The following is a 27725-nucleotide window of genomic DNA, read 5'->3' on the forward strand; positions in this document are numbered from 1 at the left end:
GAAGGATGAACTTCTGGCTCAGGTCCTGGGGAATGCAGATTCATTTCCTCTCTCTGCCACAGCTTTCCTTTCTGAACCTGGGTAAGTCCATGTGAAGGGCAAGATGTCTGATACGCCTGTGACTCTCAGCATGCAAATGCAACTCTTGGTACTTTGTGGCACTCTTTTATTGCTTGGAAATCATTTATAAAAAGCATCAACAACATAACACGTGCAGCTCAACCCTGTGCATCTTCATTTGGAAGCAGGTCCAGCCTTATTAGTTGAAATAAAAGATTGCAAACAAAACTGCCACAACAGCTGGGTCTTGTTATTCACAACTAAGGGTACTTACAAAAGGGACGCGGGTGGCGCTGTGGGTTAAACCACAGAGCCTAGGACTTGCCGAGCAGGAGGTCGGCGGTTCGAATCCCTGTGATGGGGTGAGCTCCCATTGCTCGGTCCGTGCTCCTGCCCACCTAGCAGTTCAAAAGCACGTCAAAGTGCAAGTAGATAAATAGGTACCGCTCTGGCAGGAAGGTAAACGGTGTTTCCGTGCGCTGCTCTGGTTCGCCAGAAGCGGCTTAGTCATGCTGGCCACATGACCCAGAAGCTGTATGCTGGCTCCCTCGGCCAATAAAGCGAGAGAGTGCTGCAACCCCAGAGTCGGTCACGACTGGACCTAATGGTCAGGGGTCCCTTTACCTTTAAGGGTACTTACAAGGGACTGCAGTAAATCAGCATAGCACAGGAGGGAACGAAAAGCAGCGCCCTGGATTCTGCAGAAAAGTGAGAGACATTGGAGGTTGAAAGGGGGAGTGTGGGGAAGCTTGCTCCATGCTGATCTTTTCAGCCTCTGACATTAGAGGTTGAAAGTGTGAGTGCCCCTCGAATGGAAACTGCTTTCCCCTCCTACTGCCCATCAGCTGATGCATGATTGTGAACGTACCTTGTTTCCAGCAAAGGAGCAATCGGAAGCCCACCGTGAAATGTCAGAATCAGCTTTTTGGAAGAATTTTTCCTGCAGTTTTGGCCTGGTGCTAAAGCAGGCAATTCCTGCACTTCCAATTCTTTGCACTACAAAAAAATTACACCCAGGAGGACTCCTGGGCCAACTGCTCAAGTGACTAGGCCACTCCAAAGCTCAGCCACAAACCAAAATTCCCTGTTGCTTCTTTCTGCTTGAATGGCATGATTATCTTCTCCTGGAACATTATGGCCCAGGTGTTGCCAGGTGAAAATCCTTTATCACTGTTCCACTCTGGCTATGAATCAGACCCTTGTTCCATTGCAAGGGATTATATCTGATAGCATCACTTCCATTCAGGAGCATAGAAGGACGCAGGTCAGCGTGGGACCATGGAAGTTCTTTAATGTGCTAGAAGAGGTACTTGATGGTGCTTTTGCAAAGGATTTCCCCGAGCCAACATCAGGGATATTTCGACGTCCACAAACATGTCTTGAGCAGGAACACCAAGTGTGAATCATCGTTACTGTTTAACTGCTGCCTCTTTTTGTCCCAGTTCCAGCTCTCGCTAGTGATCTTCTTGTGTGAGATTGATTATTTCATTAAGAAGTGGGGTTTTTCAAGGATGGAACAAGAGGAGCTGGCATTGTCTGAAAGCCAATCCATGAGGCCATGAAGGCTAGATTAAGCAGGAAGCAAACTAGCCTAAGGGCAATGAAAACATAAGGCAATGGGCACATACGTCAAAGGGAAGGCGGGGATAATTGCAATAGTGAGAACAAGGCACAAGAGCACAGACTAACACTTAGTTTGAAACTGCCTCCCTTTACCTGGCTGTTTCTTCGGATGGCTCATTACAACCTTCCCCAACCTAGTGCTCTCCAGATGCTTTGGATTACAGGTACCACCACCCCTACCATTTGATTTTGCTGGCTGGAACTTAATGGGAGTTGTAGTACGAAACATCTGGAGGGCACCAGGTTGGGGAAGGCTGGCTTGCTATCCCTGACCACATTTCCTCTGCCATTTGCTCAGTTGGGGTTCTAGCGCAGGCCTCCACAACTTGTGACCCACCAAACTATTCACCCTGTCCCCCACCTCAAAGCCACATATCGTGTTCTGCCAGGCATTTGTCAACCCCTTTTTTGGCAGTTCCTTACCACACATTGTTTAACAGGGGCGCGGGTGGTGCTGTGGTCTAAACTACTGAGCCTAGGACTTGCCGTTCAGAAGGTCGGCGGTTCAAATCCCCATGATGGGGTGAGCTCCTGTTGCTCGGTCCGTGCTCCTGCCAACCTAGCAGTTCGAAAGCACGTCAAAGTGCAAGTAGATACATAGGTAAGGTAAGATACCTCCCGGTGGGAAGGTAAACAGCATTTCTGTGCGCTGCTCTGGTTTGCCAGAAGCAGCTTAGTCATGCTGGCCACATGACCCGGAAGCTGTACGCTGGCTCACTCGGCCAATAAAGCGAGATGAGCGCCGCAACCCCAAGGTCGGTCACAACTGGACCTAATGGTCAGGGGTCACTTTACCTTTACCACACATTTTAAACACCAGCGAACACAACGTACAAAAAGACATGATTATAGGGGAAATTGTTTCACAAATGTGTGTCTATTTGACCAAACTGCCTACCAAAAATGGTATATTATCATTAAAATACTGGTGAATTTTCAGGATGATTCCCTCCCCCCATTTAAATAGATAAACCACAAACTGATGAAGAAATTGGGAGAACTGAACATAAGGCTAGAGAAATTAGAGAAACTGAAATTGACAGATTCACCCATGCCTTACCAGAAGCACCTGATTTTGTTACAGCTGCCATCCATTTGCTAGGCAGATGTCCAGCTAATAGCTCTGAGTGGCTGGCTGATGGGAGTCAATGATTAAGAGACAGTTGGGAATGAGATGCCCATTTGAGTTTGAGGAGAGACACACACATATACACACAGCATTAAGGAGAAGGGCAGATGTGTAATTGTGTATGTGACAAAAAACAACAGCAGTTTTGAATAGGCAGAAAGGGCACTTGCAATATGCAATATGAAATATTCATTGAAAATACGAATAAAATAAAACATTAAAAACAACAGGACATAAAATTCATCAAAATCTAAATAAAACCAGCAACGTTAAAAAAAATATACACAAAGTGTGTTTCCTAGGGTTGCCATATTTCAAAAACTAAAATTCCTGGAATCAACTAAGTTGTTGAGCATTTTTTTAGGAAGGCCCCACCCAACATGTTGGGCTTTGGGGGGGGGGGAGAACCTCCCCCCAAAATAATGATTTAAAGCTTTTTGAGCTGTTTCTGCTGCTTTTTCCATCGCATTGCCATACATCCAGGTTTTCTCTGACATTTTGCCACTTTGGTAAAATCCCCGCCCCCCGCCCAATGCCATTTTTACACCCAAAAACCAGGACATGTCAGGACTTTTCCTGATGTATAGCAAGCTTAGTGTTTCTACAGAAACTGTTTACTGAGCGCTCACTCATCCTGATTGGTTTGCAGGGAGGTTAGATGATGTTGCGTCAGAGCAAGTGTTACCCCACAATTTTTAGTGCAGTTTCTCATCACTTTCCTTATCTCAAAAAGCCTGATCTTTGGGGGAAGTGGTCTTTGGGGGAAGTGGGTTTGGGGGAAGTGGTTGCACAAGACCACCCAACCAACTAGAATTGTGCAATGCTGAATTTACCAGTATGTGACTGAATCCCACCCCAAAATAGTGACAGCCGGGAAGCATACAAAAATCACACATTTAACATTTCATGCCTGGGTATGAGGACATGGAGTTGAGCCATAGGCTGAGATCACACCTGAGTTTGTTGAGACAGGGCAGCTTCTCCCGCTGACCCCTTTTTAACCCCCATCTGTCATGCAGATGATCAAGGGAGCCACATGGGTTGAGCTTGGTGTTACTTCTGCAGCCCCAGGGTTGGGGAAAGCTTAAATGCGGACTCTGATCTCTCCCTCTCCAAGCCACATGCTAATAAACATTCAGAGCATAAAAATACATTTTAAAAATCAGTCAAAAGTCCTTCCACCCACAGTTTCACTTAACACAGGTGCACCAGGATTCAATTCTGAAGTACTTTGAGACTCAGGAGGAAAAATATCTGGCTGGTTGTAATTGGAAGCAAAATATTGGGGCCAATAGAGCTGGACCTTGTTCTGATCAAATAGGCCATTCTTATGAGATAATAATACAGCTGGGGAAAGTCTTGTTTTGTTTTGTTGTTGTTTTGCTTTGCTAGAGAAAGCAACATTTGCTTCTGCTTTCCATATACAGTTGCAATCAAAATTATTCGAACCCCCATTGCAAATTGGGTTTTTTCATCAAAATTTACACTTTCAGCTGTTTGCAATGAGCAAATCAGACAAAAGCAATTGAAATAGCTCAGCATAATGGATGCTTCAAGTCGTTCCCCCAAATTCAGCTGAAATTGCAACTTATACTGGCTTCTCCAGTCTCACTGTTATTCAACCCCCTACACAGAATCCCTCACAACAGCACCAATACAACTGGGGTTGTCTCAAGCACACCTGATGCAACTAATCAAGGGCTTTATTAGTTGCACCAGGCGTGCTTGAGTCGGAACGACTTTTGTTTGATTGGCTCATTGCAAACAGCTGAAAAGTCTGTCAATTTTGATAATAAACCCTAATTGCAATGAGGGGTGTGTGTGAATAATTTCGATTGCAACTGTAGATCTTAAAGGCAAAGACGACCAGCTAGAAAGAGAAAAACTTTAGCTAGTAACCACAACCAGTCCCCAGCAGGATGTCCAGGTGGTGCAACAAGTCAGCGCATCTGGCTGTTAACCAGAAGGTTGGTGGTTTGAGTCCACCTAGGAAAAGCTTTGGGCAGGATTCCTCCATTGCTGGGGGTTGGACTAGATGATCCTCAGGGTCATTTCCAACTCTATAATTCTATGACACTGTAAAAAAAAAAAAAGACCAGAGAAGTGGGTAAAAGAGGACATGGATCTGCATAAAATGTGCACATGTTCATTTATATGCACATTTCAAAATCATTACTGTACTATGATTTGAAACTAAGATCATGGGCACTGGGCCCATCACCTCCTGGCAAATAGAAGGGGAAGAAATGGAGGCAGTGAGAGATTTTACTTTCTTGGGCTCCATGATCACTGACTGCAGCCACGAAATTAAAAGACGCCTGCTTCTTGGGAGAAAGGCGATGACAAACCTAGACAGCATCTTAAAAAGCAGAGACATCATCTTGCCAACAAAGGTCCGTATAATTAAAGCCATAGTTTTCCCAGTAGTGATGTATGGAAGTGAGAGCTGGACCATAAAGAAGGCTGATTCAAAAGAATTGATGCTTTTGAATTATGGTGCTGGAGGACACTCTTGAGAGTCCCATGGACTGCAAGAAGATCAAACGTATCCATTCTTAAGGAAATCAGCCCTGAGTGCTCACTGGAAGGACAGATCCTGAAGCTGAGGCTCCTGTACTTTGGCCACCTCATGAGAAGACTCCCTGGAAAAGACCCTGATGTTGGTAAAGATGGAGGGCACAAGGAGAAGGGGACGACAGAGGATGAGATGGCCGGACAGTGTTCTCGAAGCTACCAGCATGAGTCTGACCAAACTGCGGGAGGCAGTGGAAGACAGGAGTGCCTGGCGTGCTCTGGTCCATGGGGTCACGAAGAGTCGGACACGACTAAATGACTAAACAACAACAACATGATTTGAACAGAAATGCCTCACCACAGTGAGGAAGATGACTTGTGCGTCAGCTCTGTATAGTATACACACTATACTTTTGAAGCATTTTGCTTGCTCCTGCCCACCAAAGAATCATGAGAACTGTAGTTTGTTAAGGGCATTGGGAATTGCAACTCTGTTAGGTGTACACTGCAGTTTCGAGGAGGGGTGTGTGTGTGTGCTTTCAATGTACAGTGTGTGTGCCGCTGTGTGGTGGACGGGCAACGTCAAGGCATCTGCTCTCCATTCTTAGGGTTAAACCAGGGTTGGACTGGACAGCCCTTCGAACAGAAGACTGTCTTCTGACAGCCATTCAGCTAGAGAAGTGGCCTACGCAAAGTAGGACACACGGCCCCCCAAATCTCAACCCCTAATATTAGAGGAAAAGGTCTCTAGGGTAGAGGACATGGCTTCTAAGCACGTTTGGATCCTCGTTTCTTTCATTACACAAACCAAACATCGCTCTTTACATTCTTCTTTCCCTCTCTGCTTCAAACTTTTATAATAATCACTGTTTCTCTCCCTGAACAGTATCCTTTCCACTAGACACTCAACCCTAGGTGTTTCTACTCAGAATGGAAATAGGGCTTTCTCTCAACTGAGTGTACCTATAGAGAGTTATATACCTGACTGAAAGTCAACTCAGTCCAATACCTCTGCTTCTGACAGTGGCCGGCTTGATGCCTCTGGAAAGGTCACAAGGAAGGCCTAAAGGCGAAAACTGTCCCCCAACAAGTGACATTCAGGAGTATACAGCCCCTGAAGCTGTAAGTTCTATTTATTAACCATTGAAGTAACAATGTAGAGGGCTCTCCCTCTCCCTGTTTTCTCTTCACAACGACCCTGTGAGGTAGGTTGGTTTTTGTAGTATTTTTGTGTTTTTTCTTTGGAGGAGACCAGAGGCCGACCAGGCAGGGCACAGAAGGGCTCCTCTTGTGGGGCTGTTTCCCTAGGTCCCCCATCCCACCACAGCAGTTAGCAGGGGACCTGACGAAGAAACCTCCTGTGCTGTCGAGAGGCCTCATACGAAGCCTCTGCACATCCCAGGAGGCTCCTCCGCCAGGGCTTAACTTGGTCTTAAACCATATTACTTGTGTTGTGTTGTAGTCCACCTCGGGACCTTAGGGTGGAGTTATGTATTATTGATATTACTTCACCATAACATCCTAGGGCTGGCTGCTCTATAAAAATACAATACAGTCGTACCTGGGATCCTGAACGCCTTGGTACTTGGACATTTTGGTTCCCAAACGCCGCAAACCTGGAAGTGAGTGTTCCCGTTTGCGAACGCTCTTTGGAACCTGAATGTCTGATGGCGCTTCAGCAGCTTCCAATTGGTTGCAGGAGCTTCCTGCAGCCAATCATAAATCTCGCTTTGGTTTCTGAACATTTTGGAAGTTGAACAGACTTCCGGAACGGATTCCGTTCAACACCCAAGGTATGACTGTATTAAAATCTCTTAAGATGATTTCCAATCAGAAGAACTGATTTTAACCGTATGTCGCTTTTGACATCTTTCCGCCCAAGCTTTCCCTGACTCACAAGAATGAACCCTGTGGCACATGTTTGAATTTCCGTTTCATTTGCTTTTCTGCTTTTATATCACTGCGTTACTGGTTTTAGGTTTTTGTGTCAAGGCCCTATTGTTTGTTTTCTGCACCAGTGGTTCCCAATTGGTGGCCTGCGGACCCCAGGGGGTCTGTGGCGCCATTCACATAACAAAAGCTACCACAGAGATACCAAAATTTTCCAAAGTAGGGGGGTCTGCAGTACTTGGCTTATTGGGAACCAATACTTCTAGACCATACTCCACTTAACAGCTTTTATTTTGAAAATTGAGCATACAGAATTGAAAGGAGCTGCAGCTGAGACGGGGTGCCTGACCTTACACCGTCTGGGAAACGTCAGGGCTAAGCAGGCATTTGAACCCGGGTCTCCCCAGTCCAGCACTGGAGCCACCATAACACAGTAGCCATTGATCCGAATTCCACAGCGGAGTGGCGTGTGTGTGTGCCTCTGATGCATCTTCTTCTGCCTGTCCCAACTGTAGCCTTCCACCACGCAAGCGGCGACAATCCCGACGCCCTACCCCACCGCGTCCTTTTCCTGCTTCTTCTCTTAGGCGCCGTCACGTGTTCGGGAAGAAGGCGAAAAAATAACAAACCAACCAACCCGCCACTTGGACGCGAGTCGACCCGCGACTCGCAGGCCGCAAAAGGGGCCCTGCATTGCGAAGCCCGGCGCCTCCCATCTTCCTTCCAGCGCGACCACTCCTCTCCCGGGCTCCCTTTTGGGGTGGGGGCGCGCGAAGACAAGACCCAACAGAAACGTGCCACTGCCTCACTTGTGCTGGGATGAAAAACCCACCCGCCACCCCCAAAGTCTCCTGATCTCTCTGCCCCCCCCTTCACATGCAAAGGCAAGGAGGAAAAACTGGATTAAGGAAATCTTCGCTGGGCCCTGCGGACTAGTCCTGCCTGCTCACTTTGGGGAGAGGATCTGGAGACGAGGGCGTCCGAATCCAACCCTGAGCCTCCTCCTCCCTTGTTATAATGTGCAAAGAAAGGAAGGTGGGGGTGGTAGGACCGGGGGGGGGCGGTATGCGAAAAAGAAAATCCTGCTACAACGCCCCCCCCTCACTCCGACCTTGCATACGTTGCTGCAAAGCACGACACAAGAGAGTCATTTAAGAATGTGCAATGGACTCCGATTACTGGAGGTTTTCCTCCCCCCGCTACTTCCAGCCATTACTTGCTGAGCTCTAGGGAGATCTTTATCAGCCTGTCTCTGATCGATTCCGAGAGAGAGAGATCTGCCTGCAGAGTCGAGGCAGCGCCAAAGGGGGCGGGCAGAGGAGGAGGAGGAAGAGGGAAGGGGGGCGGGGATAAGAGGGGCAGTCGTAGGGGGAGGGAGCAAGGCTGCGGGGGTTGCCAGAGCCCTCCTCTCCCCCCCCCCCCGATCGCAGCCAGCCCTTTCTAGCCCCCGGCCAGCCTTGCTTGCGCTTGGGGAAGACCGACTTGGAGTTAGATTTTTATGCATATTTGTTTTCTCTTACCTCCCGCGCCGCCGCCGCCACCACCGTACTATCCGGCCCGATTCCCTTTTTGCTCGCTTTCGTTTTAAAAGACTCGAGAAGACGCGGAGGGGGTGTGGGTAAAACCCCCAAAAGGAACGAAGGAAGAAAAGAAAGCAAGCAGAGGGAAAATGGTGCATGATCGCGAAGGGGAGAGGGGCGATTTTCTCTCGTTTTGGGGGATCGAAGAGCTGCTGGTTCCCAAGAGGGCGCCCACCGACCGGGGCTAAGGAGTTCGCCTCTTCCCTCCCGTTCGCATTATAAACACTGGTCGGTGGTGGCATCCTGGCTCCTTCCCTGGAGGAACGGCTTCCCAAGATTTGAAATTCGTTGCTTCTCGGTTGGAAAAGGCTCGGAGGATGTTGGTGTGGAGTTGAAAAAATAAATAAATCTACAACCCGGTCCCCCCCTTTCCACGCTTTTGCTTCCAGCTTTGGTGTAGAAGAAGCGTTTGAACTCCTTCTTTTGTTTGGGAAGTTTTCTGCCCCCTTCCCCCCCCCTTCATTCGCCCAGCGTTTGCTGAACCCGAGGGGGGGCGAGAAAAAGAGAGAAGAAAAAGGACTCGGGAAGCCACCATGGCGTCTGTTTTTACCAATGGACCCTGCAACCCAAGCGAAGCCGAAGTGGTTCACCTCTCCAGGAGCTTGGAAGTGGGCACCGTGATGACTTTGTTTTACTCCAAAAAGTCCCAAAGGCCAGAAAGGAAAACGTTCCAGGTGAAGCTGGAGACCAGGCAGATCATTTGGAGCAGGGGATCGGACAAAATCGAAGGCGCAAGTAAGTTGCCTGGCGTATGAAAACACACACACACACACATTTTAGGGAGCAGCGTCTGAGTGGAATGTGATGAGCATTTTCATCCATTTTTTTGACGCTTTATAGTACTTCGAGGGTTGAGGCTGGAGTCCTGGAGGGGGGGGGGACTGGCGAAGAAGCTCCATTTGCCACAACTGGACTTACTTGCAAGTAAATTACTTGCAAGGCGTAGCTCCTGCTTGAATGAATGTAGGGGATGCAGCTGATGGTCTTAATAAATTAACAGATGCATGCATATTAATTCACCCCTGCCCTCATGTAATGCTTTATTGGTTTTGCAAATCTACAAATGTTTAGCACACAAATGGGCTTTTTAAAAATCTGGTCACTTGGGGAAATCCTTACTCACTATGGCGATGACTGGCTAGTGGTGATTTACATGCCTAATTTTTGTAAGAGTCATTTGTTCTAGGGCAGCGATGGTGAACCTGCGACCTTGTTGTTGGACTCCAACTCCCATCAGCCCCAGCCAGCATAGTCAATAGTCAGGGATGATGGGAGTTGCAGTCCAACAACATCTGGGGCCCCAACAGCTGGAGGGTCACAGCTTCCCCATCCTGGTCCTAGAATAACGTAGGCTTGGGTTATTTTATGAGTTGTTTTGTGCAAGAACCGTCCCAGAGCAACTTGCTCCATGGTGGCTTATACAAAGAAAAATGCAACATCATTTACAGTGGTAATATATATTAAAAGTGACCAACAATTATACTGCCTTAAAAAGAAAATTAAAAAATCCTTCCCATTCACCAAAAGGATAACCACCTCCAAACCCAAGAGATTGCTCATGAAAATAGCAGGAAGAACCGCGACAATGTTAGCACCCAAAAACCTGGTAGAACAAAAATGCCTTTGACTGAGGATGTAAATGTTGTTGATTTTTCTTGAGGTGACCATTCCACAAGGGGAGTCTGCCACTGAAAAGGCCCTGTCTCTCTTCTCCCAGAGAATGGCCTCAGATAACTATTTCGGGGCTCATTATTGCAGAAACAGCCGTCAGTGAGCTTTTGGGGTAATAATAATAATAATAAATTATTTATTCCCCACCCATCTGGCTGGGTTTCCCCAGACACTCTGGGTGGCTTCCAACAAAATATTAATAATAATAAGTTATAATAATTTATACCCCGCCTATCTGGCTAAGTTTCCCCAGATACTCTGGGCGGCTTCCAATCAAGTGTTAAAAACAATAGTCCTTCAGATATTAAAAGCTCCCTAAACAGGGTTGCCTTCAAATGTCTTCTAAAAGTCCCAAGCCATTAAAAACTTTATATGTCAAAACCAGCACTTTAAATTGGACTTGGGAGCAATTCAGCAACCAGTGCAGCCACACCATAATGGGTGTGATCTATTCTGAGCGCCTATTCATAATCTGGCTGCTGAATTCTGCTGTGTTCTTCCTCTGGCGCAAAGGTTACTGGCCGATCTTGGGCCAGTAAGTATAGCTCAGCCCAGTTTATCCCATGGGATTGTTCTGAGGATATGAAAATACTTCTCTTCCTACAACACATAATTCATGGCATTCCCTGCTCCACAATGCGGAGATGTTTGTGGGCTTAACTTTGTAGGAGACTAGTAGTCTCACGCCCAGTGGAATTATAAAACACAGGGAAAAAATCAGTTTAGAAATCAGTGGTAAATCCAGGGGAGATTTGAATGGTTCTGTCTGCCATCTTGATTTTTAAAAGCATCCAATTGTATCCCAAACATGGACAATATCCTGCTCCTTGATCTCAGGAACTATCATGCAAAATTTCTTAAGAGGTGTCCAAATGCATAGAGAACAGCCTTTCTACAATATACTGCAAAGTAGACAAACTCATGGTTTATCAGTTGTGGTTATCTATAATGGGCAAATAGAACCTCTGGGTTCAGGGGCAGTGAACGCTGAATACCACATTTTTGGGGGGTGGGGTGGGGTCCTGCTCATGATCACATAACCTTGGTCCTTAAAGATCCATACTTCATACCAGCAAGCTTTATTCAAGATTCTGACATACAAAGCCCTGAATGGTTAAGGACTGAGTTATCTGAAGGAGTGCCTCCCTGTCTGTATTGTCCTGGCTGTGATTTTAAGAGCTACTGCTTATCATAGCATTGCCAAGTGAAATCTATGGGACAGAGCCTTCTCGGTGATGGCACCCTGGTGATGGAACAGCTTTCTTGATGTATAGCTGCCACCAACTTTAGTTATTTTTCATCACTATCTGAAAACTTTTCTGTCAAGTCTTTGGGGATGTAATCCTCTAAAGCAGTGGTTCTCAACCTGTGGGTCCCCAGATGTTGTTGGACTACAACTCCCATCATCCTTGAGCTCTGGCCTTGCTAGCTAGGGGTCATGGGAGTTGTCGTTCAACAACATCTAGGGACCCACAGGTTGAGGAAGGCTGCTCTAAAGGTTCAGGTGTGTATTGAGTGGAGGAGGTGAATGTTGCATGGTCTGAAGTGTGCCAATATTGCTTCTGTTTTTATGTGTTGGTTGATTTTATGAAGTGCTGTATTTTTATGGTTGCCACCCACCCAGAGATCACTTGGTGATAAAGGGCAGGATATAAATTTTACAAATAACTTAAATACATAAATGGTGATGGGTGGTTATTATCTTCATACCCTGCTTGTTGGCTTTTGAGAAAGATCTGGTTAACTACACTGAGAAACAGGAAGATGGATGAGACCTTTAGTCGGATCCAGCAGGGTACTTGTATGATAGAAAAAATGCAGGGGTGTGTATGTCTGTGTAACGGGGGAATCAATTATGCTTTCCTGATGATTAATAAATAGATAAGGCCCTAGTCATACATTTGTAAGGTGCCGTTATTTAACTGGGCCAACCATTGCTGTTGTAAAAGGTAATGCAGGTGTTCAAGTTTTACCGAAAGCAAGCTTACTCGGCCTGATGGTGAATTTTGTATCACCCTCAAAGGGTAGTACAAGTGTTTGGCATGCATATAATTCCAATATCCCCTTAGCTCAAACTATGGTGCACAGATTTGTATAGATACTTGCCAATGCAAGAATAACTTTTTTTAAAAAAATGCATTGTGTTGTAAGCATTCCCCTCCTTCCTGATGACATAAGTAGTCATGATCACCTAACCATTCCACAATTTTCCCACTTGCCCTGATGATACATCAGAGCTGCAAGAGGAAAAGACATTTCCTGTTTTTCTCAAGTGATTGATATATATATATAAATTTCATGGCAACTGGTTTTTGACTTGCACATTCTCAAGTTTGAATATCCTCTTGAAAACTTTTTATAATTATTTTTTGGGGGGAGATTCTAAAATTTAAATTGTAACACCTTTTTAAAAAAAGTAAAGGGGAAAGTACAGCTTTTGAAGCAATGTAAAGCTTCTGAAAGCTTTCAGTGCAAGTTTGAACTGTGTCCTGCAGGCAGGGAACAGTTAATTGTCTGGTTCTCTGTGGTGAGTAATATTTGTATCCAGGTGACAAGACAAGGAAGATTTTTTAAAATGGAAGGTATTTTTTCTGCAGTGACTGCACGATAAATGAGTAAGGTCTGCACAAGCAGATTGGCTAATATAAAGTTCACTGCACCAGTAACTTTTTTTGGATTTATTTTCAAGGCTAAGTTCCTCTGTCAGATACACTGTCTGTATATTTTCCAACTTAATTCATAGATCTTCCTCAGTGAACTTCCATTCATTGTTAGGTGCTTAAAGACTGCAGTATCCCATGTAATACAAATATTATTTTCTGTGAACCTGCCTTTTTTTTATCAGTACCTTCTGCTGCCATGTTCTCTGGAATGTAGAGAGAGAGTTGACAACTCTTCAGTCTAATTTGTTCCCCGTTTGTCCCTGCAGGGAGGTTCTTCATACATGAAATGTGGAGGTCTGGGGTGGTTGAATCTCATGCCAGATAAAATCTAGGTAGTGAGCAACTGAGATAGCAACACACTCTTTTCCGTCTTTCCTTGAGCTAGATATCACTCAGCAAAAGGTCTTGTTGCACCTTCAAGACATATAGATACACTGTGGCATAACATTTATTTATTTATTGCGGTGTGTGTAGAAATAGAAACAGAAAGACACTGAAATGTAAGAATACAGTTTATGACATTTCATGCTTCTGGACCTCACTGTTTACATCCCTCCCCCTTTGTACTTGTGCATGTTTGTTTTAATGAGTGAGAGAGATTAAAAATATATATACATACTCTTCACCAATTAAAGACAACAGGTCATGCATCTGAGTCAGTGGGCTCTGCCACAATAAATTTTCTGATTTTTAAAGTGCTTTTTTCCTCTTGCTCTTTTTTTGTTTCTGAAGTAGACTATCACAGCTACCCCTCCTGGAAACGACAAAATAAGAAATGCTAATCTCTAGAGATTAACTATTAGTCACCAATTTATCAGCCTTGCAAGCAAATGTTTCCCCCCCCCTCCTCTGCAGGATGGTGGATTGATTAGCTGTAATCCTTTTTTAAACCCTGCGAGTTGGGCCTTTAATCATACTAATTTAATATCTCTATCCAAGCTTCATGTGCATTAATTTGGGGGTGGGGGTAGGGAGCAGGCAACAGGCCAGATTTCCAGAGGAAGAGATTTAAAATGGGATGTGTCCTTTGCGCCTCTTCACTATTGTCATTGAGGGTTTTTTGCAGGCTTCAGTGTTGGGAGTAATTTTCCTTCTTTGCAGCATTGAGCTGTGATTGATGGGGTCCTATTTCTCTTTCTCATAGTTGTTTTGCTTTCAATTCCATGAGCGGATGGGGAAGAGGAGAGATGACCACGAAATGGTTGGTTTAGCATTATTTCCGAATCCAGGACCATGGTTTGTTTTGTCCAAACCATGGTGATCACTAGCTGTTTTGAAGCCACGGCTTGCTGTTGGCTTAGTGAGCATAATTTTTTGGGTGGAACAAACTCTGTGTTGAGACATAACTAGCTGCTTCTGATCCACACACACAGCCCACTTGTGAAAGGGGGGAAGGAAGTACAGTGGTACCTCGGGTTACAGACGCTTCAGGTTACAGACGCTTCAGGTTACAGACTCCACTAACCCAGAAAAAGTGCTTCAGGTTAAGAACTTTGCTTCAGGATGAGAACAGAAATTGCATGCCAGTGGTATGGCGGCAGCGGGAGGCCCCATTAGCTAAAGTGGTACCCCAGGTTAAGAACCGGTTCAGGTTCAGAATGGACCTCCAGAATGAATTAAGATCTTAACCCGAGGTGGTCTGTATGCACCAGGATGCAGACCATGCAAAGTATGATGTAATGGACAATGTTTTCTGGCTTAGTGTTATGTGTGAATGTGGCCAAAAATGCCACATTCTGGAGTAAGGGGAGGTCTTCTAAAGGAGGAAACTCTGAACTGTGGTTTCGAGGCTAGTTTATACGTGAATGTATTAACTGATTCCAGTGGAAAGCACTATGGTTAAAATGATAAGAATGGTTCCCCCACCTTGCCAGTGGTTGCATCTGGGATGGCTGCTCATTCACACAAATTGCTACTCAACAGGAGACAGTGCTGTCCACCAACCTGGATGGCTTTGAAAGAGGATTGGACGAATTCATGGAGGAGAAGCCTATCAAGGGCCAGTAGCCATGATAGCTCTTCTTTGCCTCTACAGCCAGAAGCAATAATGCTTCTGAATACCAGTTCCTGAAAGCCACAAAGGGAGAGAATGCTCTTGTACTCTGGTCCTGCTTGCAGGTTTCCTATAGGCATGTGGTGGGCCGCCATGGAAGAGAACAGGATGCTGGACTGGATGTGCCGTTGGTGTGATCCTGCCATCCCCTACTTATGTTCTTACGTTCTTAAGCATCACTCTTCTTACGTAGCATGCCAGTCAGTAATGCAGTAATGCAGTGGCGTAGTGTGGGTTGTCAGCACCCAGGGCAAGGCAAGTAATTTGCGCCCTCTAACCCGTGGATTTGCGCCCCCTAACCCGTGGATTTGCCCTAACCCCCAGATGTTGCGCCCGGTGCGGCCGGCCCCCCCTGCACCCCCCACGCTACGCCACTGGGCGTGTGTGTGTGTTTCAAGCATTGCAGCCTGATCCTCACCTGCCTGTAGCTTCCATGTATTTGAAAGGAAAAGGCCAGATTGGAAACATTTCCATTGCCTTTTCTGGTGTGGTAGATGGGTGTGCTTGATGTAACACCTAGAAAAGGAAGAATGCTACAATTGTTAAATGATGACAGATGCTAGTATACTTTGTGCTAGAGTACTCGAACTTGGGAACAGCTGCTCTTGTGAGTTAAGGTCCTATCTTCACTTGTTCTGCTTTTCACAGTGATTTAATAAAGTAGGCCTTCTTCCAAGATGGCCTTAGAATGCATTGATATGAATATCAGTGGCTAAATGTAAGAATGAGCTTTGTATTATCAGAGGCATTAAGGAATACTGTGTGTTCTGTCTTGTGCTTAAGCTGTATACTCTTTTTGTTGTTGTTGTTGTTGTTGAAAGGCTGTCTGTCTAGTCCAGGGGTTGGCAGACTAAGGCCCTGGGGCCAGATGCGGCCCCCCAGGCTCACAAAACTGGCCCGCACTGTGAAGCCAGAACCCGCCACCTGGCGATGGTGACAGGAGGAAGAATCCGGGTGGCGGCGACTCTGCCAATCAAACGCCGCACCTGGTTTACCTGAGCGCAGCATGGGGACGTCTCTGCCAATCAGAATCTGTGCCTGGTTTGATTGGTAGAACCGCCTACGCTCAGCCTGTTCCTCCCACTGCCACTGTCCTGGTGCTCCTGTGGGTCACAGAGCAGAGTGGACAAGCTCGCTCTGCCTACCCGCTTCACTAGAAGTAGCGGTGGCGGTGGTGGTATCTCCTGGGGAGGTAAGCGCAGCGCCTTCTTTCTCTAGGTGGGGAGGAAGTGCGTTTCATGCCACCGCCGCCAGCCCTTTGACGAGTGAGGCAGGCGGCAAACTGAAAAGGCGGCAGGGGCTGGGGTGTGTGTGGGGAGGAGCACTATTTGCCCCCCCCCCCAGTGTGCATAGAAATTCATTTTTTAAATATATGGAGAGAGAGAGAGAGAGTGTGTGTGTGTGTGTGTGTGTGAGTCCGGCCCTCCACAAGGTCTGAGGGACAGTGGACCGGCCCCCTGTGGAAAAAGTTTGCTGACCCCTGGTCTAGTCTTTTTATATCCAGTGCTCTGGATTCTGTCTGAGGAGTGAAAGTTAAGCCATGGGGTCCAGTGCTTGATCTATTCTCTCTTTCTACTCCTCCAGCATATCCTATACCTCCTTTTCAGGGTTTCCATTGCTGAAGAACATCAAATTGCTCTGTTTGTATGATGACACTATAATAGGAAATACTTTAAACTACTGCAATGAATAAAGCTCTTTTATCCCCAGTGACTTCAGGGATACATTGTGGGCGATAGCAGTCCAAGGGCCAGTGCAGCTGTATCTGTTTTGGTGCCCCACAAGGTATTGTCCTCCTTCCACTTACAGTTGAGGGAAGAGGCCTGCGGAGTATTCATGATGCTTCATTAAATATATCATTAAAAGCAGTTCTTTGGTCTGTTTGGCTGCAGGACTGCCCCACATTAATGATCAACATCCATCAAAGGTCTATATGTGCTGTGCTTACTCTTAAGACAACCTTTTGTAGGGCTACTCCACGCAAGATGCCCAGCCAAGCACTTAGCTGAGAAAAGGATGCACAGGAGCAGAAAGCAAGTGAGAGGGTCTTCTCTTTAATAAATCGATTGCCACTTTGCTGTGCAACTGGCTGCAGAATCCATATCTCTGATAACAGTGCATCTCACTTGCTTGATTGCTGGATCATTTTGAGCCATTCTCTGCTCTGCTGGGCCCTTCATCACTATAGCAACAGACTGGAAGTAGCACCACTTATTTTAAAATAGGAGTATTATTTTTCCACACTATTCGTGTGCGTAGCTGGGCCAGTTTGTCACTGCATTTGCGCTTAGTTGCTGGTTGTGTTGATTGCATGGGAAGATTGTGGAGACCTTTGGTCCTGTCCTTTACAGAACATGCTAGGCTTCCATTTTCAGTAGTTCATCTAAACAGGGGTGGCTAACCTGTGCTCATCCAGACTCTTCTGAACTACAACTCCCATGATCCCCCACAATTGGGTATGCTGGTCCGAGTTCAGCTGCATCAGGAGGGCTACAGGCTTCCCATCACTGCGCTAAAGTAATCTTCCATTTGTATCTTCTGTGATGTAAAAGAGCATGGCTGAATTGAGATGATGGATTGGCTATATGAGTGGCAGGTGTGTACACTCCCTCCTCCCCTTCTGCTGAACCTCAAGGGAGGAGATTAAGCAATTCTGCTTCTAATTAGCAACAAGATACCTTTCTGTCTGTATGTGATAAACCATGGTTTGCATCAACCATCGTTTGTCCTCAAAGCAAGATACAACTGTGGAGAAGGGAAGGAGGCAGCATGTTACCCTGAAGCTCACTGTTGTTCTTGCGCCTCCAAACCATGGTTCGGATAATAGTCTAAACATGACCATTCCCTTTCTTCACTCCCAGAGCAAAAATGTCTTGCTGTCGAGAATCCCGTTTGCTGCTTGCGAGAATTGAGTGGGTGATGGAAGAAGTCTCAGAGTGCTTGTATCGTGGGAAACCGGGTGAATTATGCAAGCCTCCAGCTGAGTCTGTACAAAAGAAAGCCAGCGCAAAAGTTAAAATGAAGCAGTTATGAATCCTGGACTGACCAAATAATCTTAGCCATAAAACACTGCTGTAGGCAGCTGTGGGTCCTGACTGCCAGATGAGTGGTCTCAAGTTGCTCTTCTCCAAACGCTGTGGAAACCTCTTAAGAAAGCAGAAACTTTCTTCTTTGTGAGACTGGCTGAAACCTCTTAGCAGATGTTCAGTAATCAGTTACAGGTCAAATAAAATCTGCATTAGGAAAGTTGCTTTTAAGTGTCCTTACATATTTTAAAAACAGAGGTGTTTTTGATTTCTTTTGTTTTTCAACATCTGAGTCTAAGGCAGCGTTTAAAATGCTGCTTAGTATTGATTGTCATCTGAGTCCTCCTCCCTTTTCTGGATGCTGCTAATATAGATCCTGTAAGAATATCTCTGCTTTTTAATGCAAGGTGATGCTGTGGGTTAAACCACAGAGCCTAGGGCTTGCCAATCAGAAGGTCGGCGGTTCGAATCCCCACGATGGGGTGAGCTCCCGTTGCTCGGTCCCTGCTCCTGCCAACCTAGCAGTTCGAAAGCACATCAAAGTGCAAGTAGATAAATAGGTACCGCTCCGGCGGGAAGGTAAACAGCGTTTCCATTTGCTGCTCTGGTTTGCCAGAAGCAGCTTAATCATGCTGGCCACATGACCCGGAAGCTGTACGCCGGCTCCCTCGGCCAATAAAGCGAGATGAGCGCCGCAACCCCAGAGTCATTTGCGAGTGGACCTAACGGTCAGGGGTCCCTTTATCCTTTACCTAGAGAACCTTTTCAGGAAGTCTTCCAGGGGTTTGCAAGCTCAAGGTGGGTGGGACCAGAGGCAAAGTGACTCTTAGCTTTATGCTACAGATGTTTCTATGCCCACTCTCCATCCTCCATCTGAGCAAGCAAGAAGAATGATCATAGTTCAAGAATATACGGAAGTACTTAAGGAGGGTATGGAGCAAGGCCAATGAGAGGTGTGGCCAGGAAGGATGTCCAAGGGTCAGACAGAGAAATCTCAAGGGATGCATTCAGCTCCTAGGATTAAGGTTCCCAATGCCTGCTCAACACAGACTCCTAACACAAAATGATGCCAGTAATTTAATCAATTTTCTTGGGTTTTCTGTTGACCGTATTTCCTTTGGTTAATGCATCTGAAGAAAGACTATAGCTGAAGAGAGCAGAAATGGCAAACTAACTCTAAAAACAATAAGGTGCTTTCCCCCCAAATGACCCAGTAGCAATACCTTTGTTAGATTCTTGTTTGTCTTTCTTTAGCCACATCAAGTAATTTCCCCACCCATTGTCCCATTTCTGAACTCCTTCAACCTGGAGGTTGCTTTCAGTGGTCTGAAGGAGCATAGTTTGTGTATTTCACTGAAGAAGAAGATACCAAAGCTTGTTCCCAATATGGTTGCATTTGCAGTGTGTCAGGATTTGGTACAACCCAACCCACACAACTGAATAATGGTTGCAATTTGATTGAAAAAGTCCAATTCCTGGCCTTTCAAGACGTTGTTAGATGAGTGTTAAGATTTCTTGGACATGTTCATAACATGCCTGTTCTTGTGGCTTAAATTATTATTGAATCTTACTTTAGTCTGGGAAAGCAGCGTAAAATGCACTGAACAGTTCTTTACCTGTAAGTTTTGGAAAGTCAATTGTTTCCCACACATTTTAGCACCTCTTAAGATATCTTACGCAAAGTTTGCATGCTGGTTTCTGACATCAAAGAGCAGGTTTTCATCTGCACTTATATTCAGTTGGTTGCCATTTTGAATCAAGATATTGAAATGAATCTTTCAAAACTTTTAACTACAGATTTCAAACCTGCACTAATCTTTTTTGAATTCTGGAAGAATGCCAGGTAAAAGACTTATAGCCTTTTTTTAATTTGTAAAGTGGGTTGCAGCATAGTTCTCCCTTAGAAGAAGACCCTTGTTTTTGTGGGATGCCGAGGTTGTGAAATAGTGACTAACAGAATAACCCTTTCAAGTCTGACTCTGTGCCAGTGGACAATATTACTTCTTTACTAACCACACAGTCCAATCCCTTGCTGACTCAGAAGTCAGCCCTGCTGATCAGCACAAGGCTTCCTCTCAAATTAAAATTCTGTGAAGAAGATTGCAAGATTTGTGACTTGGTGTCCCATAATTTCTTCCCAGCTCTCCCTGTTACTAATATGTATGAAGAAGTATGAAAATGTGTATATGTTCCTCATAAGACCAACTAAGAGTCATGTGTTCTCTCTGGGGAATGGCCATGTCTGTTGGTTACATAAATGTAGGCGTAAATAGTATCTCTGTCTAATATGGAAAGTGGTGCAGATACTGGAGAGGAAGAGAGGAGGTGGGTTCTATCTCACTTGGAAGATACAGGCTGAAGGCAGCTGCTGGGATGGATTTTTTTCCTGTTTACATACTGGGAGAGGTGCCAAATGGTGATGGAAAGCCAAAAAACCGCTTTACCATTGCCTCTGTGTGTCTATGCGCATACACATTTGTATGTGATTTGTTTGGTTTCTTTATCTTTTGGAGAGCATGTGCCTATCAGAAAGAGAGCTCAAGATTTCTGGAATCTCAAAAGCTGCAGTGCTTCTATATTTTTTGATGCGTACTTATTATTTTCTATCTTCCCCCACCCCCCTGCCCAGGCAACCACTGATACGATGCTTAACAGAGCAGCTTTCCTTTTGATAAATTGCTCTTCACCTGTTGGTCCAGAGCAAGCCACTTTGCTGTCCCTCTGTGGGATTCCTGCATGCACTTTCTGCTGCCAGAGGACTTGTGGGGATTGGTAATTACAGTGCTCAAATCCCACAACCACCTCTTTCAATTGTGGCATGCGCACACACTCTTTTTTAAACACACACACACACACACACACACACACACACACACACACACACACTATGATGGAAATCATCTTACAGACATAATGACTGGAAGTGTTAGAATTAATGTTGCTTCATCTGCAACTGAAAATTGCTCACTCTGTCCTCTCGCTGGCATTTGGGTGGGGGCACTAGCAGGGAGATACAAGAGAGATTAACAACAGTGAAAACCATGCAGTAGTGCATAGGATCTGATGCCATGGTGGTAGGGGAAGCAGACAGCTCATTGGACCTGGCCCATTCTTGTCCCTTTGGACCATTGGCATTGACATAGCAATGGTTCGACCCATTCTCTGCTCTGCTGTGGCAATGCTTTGCACTGGCACAATGCTCTGGGGTTTTCTTCTTTTTCTAAGGGGAGTGGAAAATGAAGAGATTTTTAGTTGCAACTGAGACAGGTCTTCCCACTTACCAGTGTGTAGGACATGGTTGTTTCTGAATATCTGCATCCCGCTTTTTGAACCGAAGCCTCAGCGAAACTGCCAATAGCATTAAAACCAGAGACATAAGAATAAAGCATAATACACAGACAACAAATTAAGCAGCAGGGACAGTGAACAAAACCTGAGGTTACAAAGAATTCAGTAAAACAGCCAGGGAAGCCTTCTACAAACCAGAGCACTCCAATGGCCTCTGAAAAACAACACTGCCTTCTCCTGGCATTGGAAGGCTAACAGCAAAAAAGGAGAATGAAATTGTCTCTTTCCTCGCCCCCCTAGTATTTTCAAGAAACCAAAGAAGGTTGTTGAGGATAGTCTTCAGCAGGTTGCTTCTTATGGCAGGGATTGGTCTTTTAGCAGAGATAGTGCCAGAGAACCAAGAGGCTGTGTACTAGCAACATACCGTATATACTCAAGTATAAGCCGACCTGAATATAATCTGAGGCACCTAATTTTAACACAAAAAACTGGGAAAACTTATTGACTCGAGTACAAGCCGGTTCATCACACCACAAACCTGGTGGTGGTGGCAACGGTGGCGGAGGAAGAACAAGCAGCCCAAAAGGGCTGCTTTTGGGCTGCTTGTTCCTCTTCCTCTGCCGCTGACAGCAGCAAAGGTGGCAGAGGAGGAAGGAGCAGCAGCACGAAAGGGCTCCTTTTGGGCGCTTGTCCCTCCGCCGCCGCCCACCTCACTCGAGTATAAGCTGAGGGGGGCTTTTTCAGCATAAAAAATGTGCTGAAAAGGTCGTCTTATACTCGAGTATATACGATAAGCTTTTGAGAAGCTATAAAACAAGGGTAGCCAGTGTTGTGCCTTACAGATGTTAGACTGCAACTCCCATCAGCCTCAGCTAGCATGGCCAGTGGTCAGGGATCATAGGAGTTGCAGTCCAACAACATCTAGAAGGCACCACATATATATTTACCTCTGCGTTACCTTTTCTAAGTCTTACTAGTGCATGAATTTTATAATATTCATTGTATTCCAGGCTCAGTTCAGCCAGTCTTTTATATGTGGGTCTTGCCCACCTCAATCCTAACTGTAATGATTAAATTGCTAAGTAATTCCTGATGGCCTCATGGGATTGTAGCACTGGTATATTACAGAATACTTTTTACTGGCGCCCAAGGTAAGGCATCAGAGGTGATTCTTCGAATGATGCCAGCAATCTTTATTTCTGCATTAAGCTTGGATCTCTGCACATCCATCCATTTGAAAGTCATCTGCCCCAGGGAGGTACATTGGTAACATATCTGCCGTTGTCCCTTTTGGCTTGGTGCCACATAGTTGCTAAGGAAGAAGGAGATAAGCATTGGAAACCGGCTGGTTTGCAACTCAAGTCTACTGTGAATCCACACGGTGGAGTAACTGGTGACGAAAAGCAGGGTGGATTTGATTTAAATCGATTTAAATCACTAGTCAGTAAGACTTGATTTAAATCATTTTTTTAACAGAAAGACTCATTCTTGCTGGCATAATCTTAATATTTACAACCAGAGGAAGGTTTCATTTTTGGAATAATACATTTTCAGAGTAGTTTTTACAGTTATATAAAAAATTACTGATTTGGTTATACTCTTAGAAATACATAGACAGATAATTATGAAATTATTGTGAGGTTTAATAAGTTAACTGTTTATATTTGGACAACTTTTCTGCTGTACTTTATTGGAAGGAGAAGAAGAATCATTTCCTTAATAACAATGTAAACAATTTATTTAACTAAAGCAATAACATTATAGCATATGTATCCATGTTTGTTAACTGATATGGTTAAACGTTTGGTGGTGGTGTTTTTTTAAAAAATTAGACTGAGTTTTAGCACACATGAGAAACTTAAAAGTAATCCTTATTTCCTGATGAATAGCCTTTGGACTATAATGTAACTTACCTGGGAATAATAAGCATTGGCCTACCTTACAAGTTGGTTTGCTTGGAAGGGGCCATAGCTCCAGTGATCCTCAGGCAAAAGGATGTCATCTGTTTTAACAAATTGTGCCAGAGGGGTCATAATGACACACTTGCCTGTTAAAACCATGAAACTGAACTTAGATCAGCCTGTAGTTTTCCAAGGGCTGGGGGGAGCGGGGAGAGAGAGAGAGAGATCTGAGGTCAGGAAGGTGATCCTAAAGCGAAAGAAGACATGGAATGGGGAGGGAAGTGCAGGACCACCCAGGAAGCCTCAAACAATGCTTTGAATTATTTTTTGCTGACATTGAGATATTGTGGCCGTTTTCACCTCTGTCCTGTTTGGACGCAGACCACACTAAGAGCCCGCCCGAGTACTGTGAACATGCCAGTTTAATTATGACTTGACAGATTGGTGCTTTTGTGCTAAGTACTTGCGGCTTCGGGATGTTGTTTTTGTTTGTTTGTTTCGGGAACAGTAAAGATCTAAAAATTTTGTAATAATAATAATAAAAGGACTTGGAAGTGCTGGAGAGATACCAGTTAACCTCTAGGATTTTCTCTGGTTTCTTCTTGCCAGAGCATCCCTTAAGATCTAAAGCTTTCATTGTGAGTGTACTTAGTTTGAACCTTTCATCTGCCATTTGGTAGACGGTCCAGCAGAGAGCTGGAACCTATTACAGGAAGAAGTGGAGAGGCGTAGCTGGAGTATTTTAAACTTAGATTTTTAGAGCTCTGTTTATTTGTTTCTGCATTTTAAATGAAAGGGCACGAAGTTCAAGTTCAGCGTAAACAGTACTATTATCATGAAACCTTTTAACCTGTTTCTGAAACAAACAAACAAACAAAATCACAGTGGAGAGAGAGAAAAAACAGAGCAGTAAAGCTCCTTCCATTCCCTTTGTCTTTGTTTCTGTGCTGTTTGGACAAGTTGCTTACAATTTTTCTGGTTGCAAGTGTTTAGTCATCTGTATGGACTGATACAGGGTTTCCGTAAGACCTCACCATGTGCTGTGCACCAGATTGCAGATTTTATCACCATTTCTTTAGAATTCTTTAGAATTAGACACCATCTCCTTTCCCGTGTATTTCCCGCATATTGATTTCATATAGTACTTAAGTGGAAACTATGAGAACATAATGAGTCTTCCTGAATCAGACCAAGGGTCTGTCTATAATAATAATTTATTATTTATACCCCGCCCATCTGGCTGTGTTTCCCCAGCCACTCTGGGCGGCTTCCAACAAAATATTAAAATACAATAGTCTAGTCTTATCATGTCCCAGATTCATCAACCAATGATATGATATGATACTGCTTTGTTAAAATAGTTTGTAATATATTTATGTGACTTTATCTTCATCTTTTAAATCTTTGTTATACTGTATATCACTTCGGGACATTGAGGGTGGGGAGAAGCAATATATAAATTTAATAAACCTAAACCTAACTACAGTGGACCCTCTGGATATGAATTTAATTCGTTCCTGGCGTCTGTGCACACTCCAAAAAATCTGTATCCAGAGGCGCCGCTCCTGTGCATGCGTGCGGCATGCAGTGTGCTTCTGCGCATGTGTGAGCAGCGAAACTTGGAAAAATACTTCTGGGTTTGCTGCTTTCGCAACCCAAAGTTTACATTACTCGAGAGTGACGTAACCCGAGGGTCTACTGTAGATTCTTAATCCTAACCTATAGGCAAAATTTGACTCTCACAGTTTCCTCCTAGCAAGTGTTATTCAATGGCACTCTGGTCTCTGAACACAGAAGTTCCATTTGACCACATCATGACTAGTAGCTATTGGTAGACCAATCCTTCATGAATTTATTTTAAACCCCCATTTTAAAATACATAAAGCCGGCAGCTGTCATCACATCTCATGGCTGTAGACTCTCTAAATTAATTGTGTATTGTATGAAAGCTTCCACTTGTCTATGTTGAGTCTCCTGTAAACAGAGGGAGATTGCTGAAAACTGAAGTGAAATCTCTTTGTGGTGGGGGCAGGAACAGCAAGGCTCATCTACGGTTGCTCTTGTAAGGATAAACCATCGTTTATTGTTAGTTCTTTTAAACTGACCACAGCAGCTAAAAGGTGTCAAGTGAAATAAACACGCAAAGAGAGAATAATGTATATATATAGGCAAATCTAAGCACAGATAAAAAAATCCACTGTTTTTAAAGGGGTGAGATTCAAGTCTGAACTCTCCCGTTTAAATCAGTGGGACTCAATAGTTCTTAATGCTGGATGGACCTTCGCTTTTGTATGTGCACATACTCCTGCATTAATGCAATCTTTGTCAAACGTATCAAATCTTCCCAATAGCTTTTTAAACTTGTATAGAAGGACCAAACGAATTGTTAGGCAGTGTGTTGCATTGCAGCTTGGGAGGGGAAACATACTGTACTTGGTAGCAAAGGTATTTCTCTCCCCCTAAAGGAGCTTCTTGTAAACTGAAAGCTGGTCCAGGAAAAAGCAATCATATTGGCTTCATGACATGCAGCTCTGTGCTGTTTATGTGCACAATGGATGTGATTATTTGTTAAATGCTTAACTTTATTCCCTTTTTTCAAAAAGAAAACACCAGCAGCTTCTTCTTGTATCACAAATTTACTCATTCAAAGTAGATATAACAATCGGACATATTTTAAAATTTAGGCACTAGGATCTAAGGCAGAAGATGTAGAAAAAAAGGCTCTGTGCTTATGGGCGGCGGGGGGGGGGAGACGGTCCTTTGGGCTTTTTCTAGCATTCTGAATGTAGATGTATGGCCTTTCCATCTTTGCATTACTAATTTAGTTTAGATGCAGATATCTATCCACATTACCAGTATATTGCGCCACACAATTTCCTTGCCAGTGTGAGAGTGCACAGTTTATTCCTGTGATATATCCAGACTTTAGTTTGAGCCAAAAAGCTGTTTGTGGTTCAAACAGCAGCCCTGCTTTTTAAAGAACGGCTTTTGATCCTGCATTTTCTCATTCCCCATTGCCGCCCACCCCCAACTGCAGCTCTTGAATGTATTGGATGCCGAGGGGAAAGAGCTATGTCAGTTTCTCATTATCAATGGATCTTTGTCCTCTGAGACACCTTTCTCATATTTGGTTAGTGTTGCATCCGGCTCAGAGAATTATACAGGTTACGCTGTTAAGATTTGCTGGTGTGAGAGAGTTTGTGGGGGCAGATGCACCTTCTCTCAACCCTTTCCTACTCTGAATTTTTCTTCTAGCATTTGGGGTTGAAGAAGAGGAGAATGGCTCAAGGTGTGATCATTGCATAAAAGGAAAGTCAGATTTGGGTTGCAAAAGAAATATTTAGCCCGAGTCTTGTTCTGACTGATGGTGGTTATTTTGTTACTGTTATTTTGTTTCATTGTGTTATTTTGTTGTGGTAGTAGGTGGCAAGTGGCAAAAATGTCTTGGCACAATAGGCCACAACAGAGAAAACTGGAGAGGAACTTATTTCCCACTCCCTTAATTTATCCAGCTCTGTCTTGGACCTGGTGAGGTTGTTTGCTACCATAAGCATTCCAGTGGTAGTATATTGCTGCATGCATCTCTTGGGAAATAGTATTGTGTGTATTCTGCTCCTCTGATGTTAAATGCACAATTAAACAACTGTTTGCATGGTGTGCATCAACCCACCTGCAGTTGTAGGTTAATTTCTCAAGAATGCATCCTATTGCAAAAATCCAAATACAAAACAAAACCGATCACACTAGGTGAGATGGCTCACTTTGTCTGCAAACAGATTTCTTGGTCAGAAAATAAACAAGATGCATCTTTTCAATCAATTAGATTTTCTCAGCTGGTCTACACGGTTCCAGTTTGAAGCTGATATTTAAAATAAGAAGTAGAATAGATAACAGCGTAATTAGCAGACAGCAATTCAAGCTTATTGACGTGGCTCTGAAATTGATGGGAGAAGCAGGGAGCATTATGAGCCCATATATCTTGCTTAGCTGCTCTTTGAATAAAATAATCTGGCTCCCAAAGCAGCAGTTCAGATAGGATGACATACTAGGGTGATCGCATGAGACTTCCTTTCAGCAAATTATTCTGCCGGCATGGCAAGCCTTGAACGGAAATGATTTTTCAGAAACAACAAAGGGTATGTTCAGCTTATTAGCGGCCTTTTTTTCCTTCAATGCCCCACAATGTATTTTGTGTGATTTCTGGTGGTGCAAAATACATTTATATTTTTAAGGGCGTGCTAGATTACCGTGCATCCAAATCCTAAATTAGGTCACCAGGGAAAAAAACACACCTGATGTGTGACCATCATAAACAGATAAAACATCA

At 44.5% G+C, this 27725-nt stretch overlaps 1 protein-coding gene across 1 annotated transcript in view; it reads left to right on the plus strand.

The window, feature by feature from the left end:
- The first annotated feature begins 8587 nt into the window (after positions 1-8587).
- PLCG1 (phospholipase C gamma 1) overlaps positions 8588-27725 on the plus strand; it is a 96453-nt gene continuing 77315 nt past the window's right edge. The window contains exon 1 of the mRNA XM_053394067.1: positions 8588-9531. Coding sequence (XP_053250042.1) covers positions 9330-9531 — 202 coding nt within the window. The 5' untranslated portion in view covers positions 8588-9329. The remainder of the gene's footprint in view (positions 9532-27725) is intronic.

This window comes from Podarcis raffonei, chromosome 6 (genome assembly GCF_027172205.1).
Source record: "Podarcis raffonei isolate rPodRaf1 chromosome 6, rPodRaf1.pri, whole genome shotgun sequence".
NCBI lineage: Eukaryota > Metazoa > Chordata > Lepidosauria > Squamata > Lacertidae > Podarcis > Podarcis raffonei.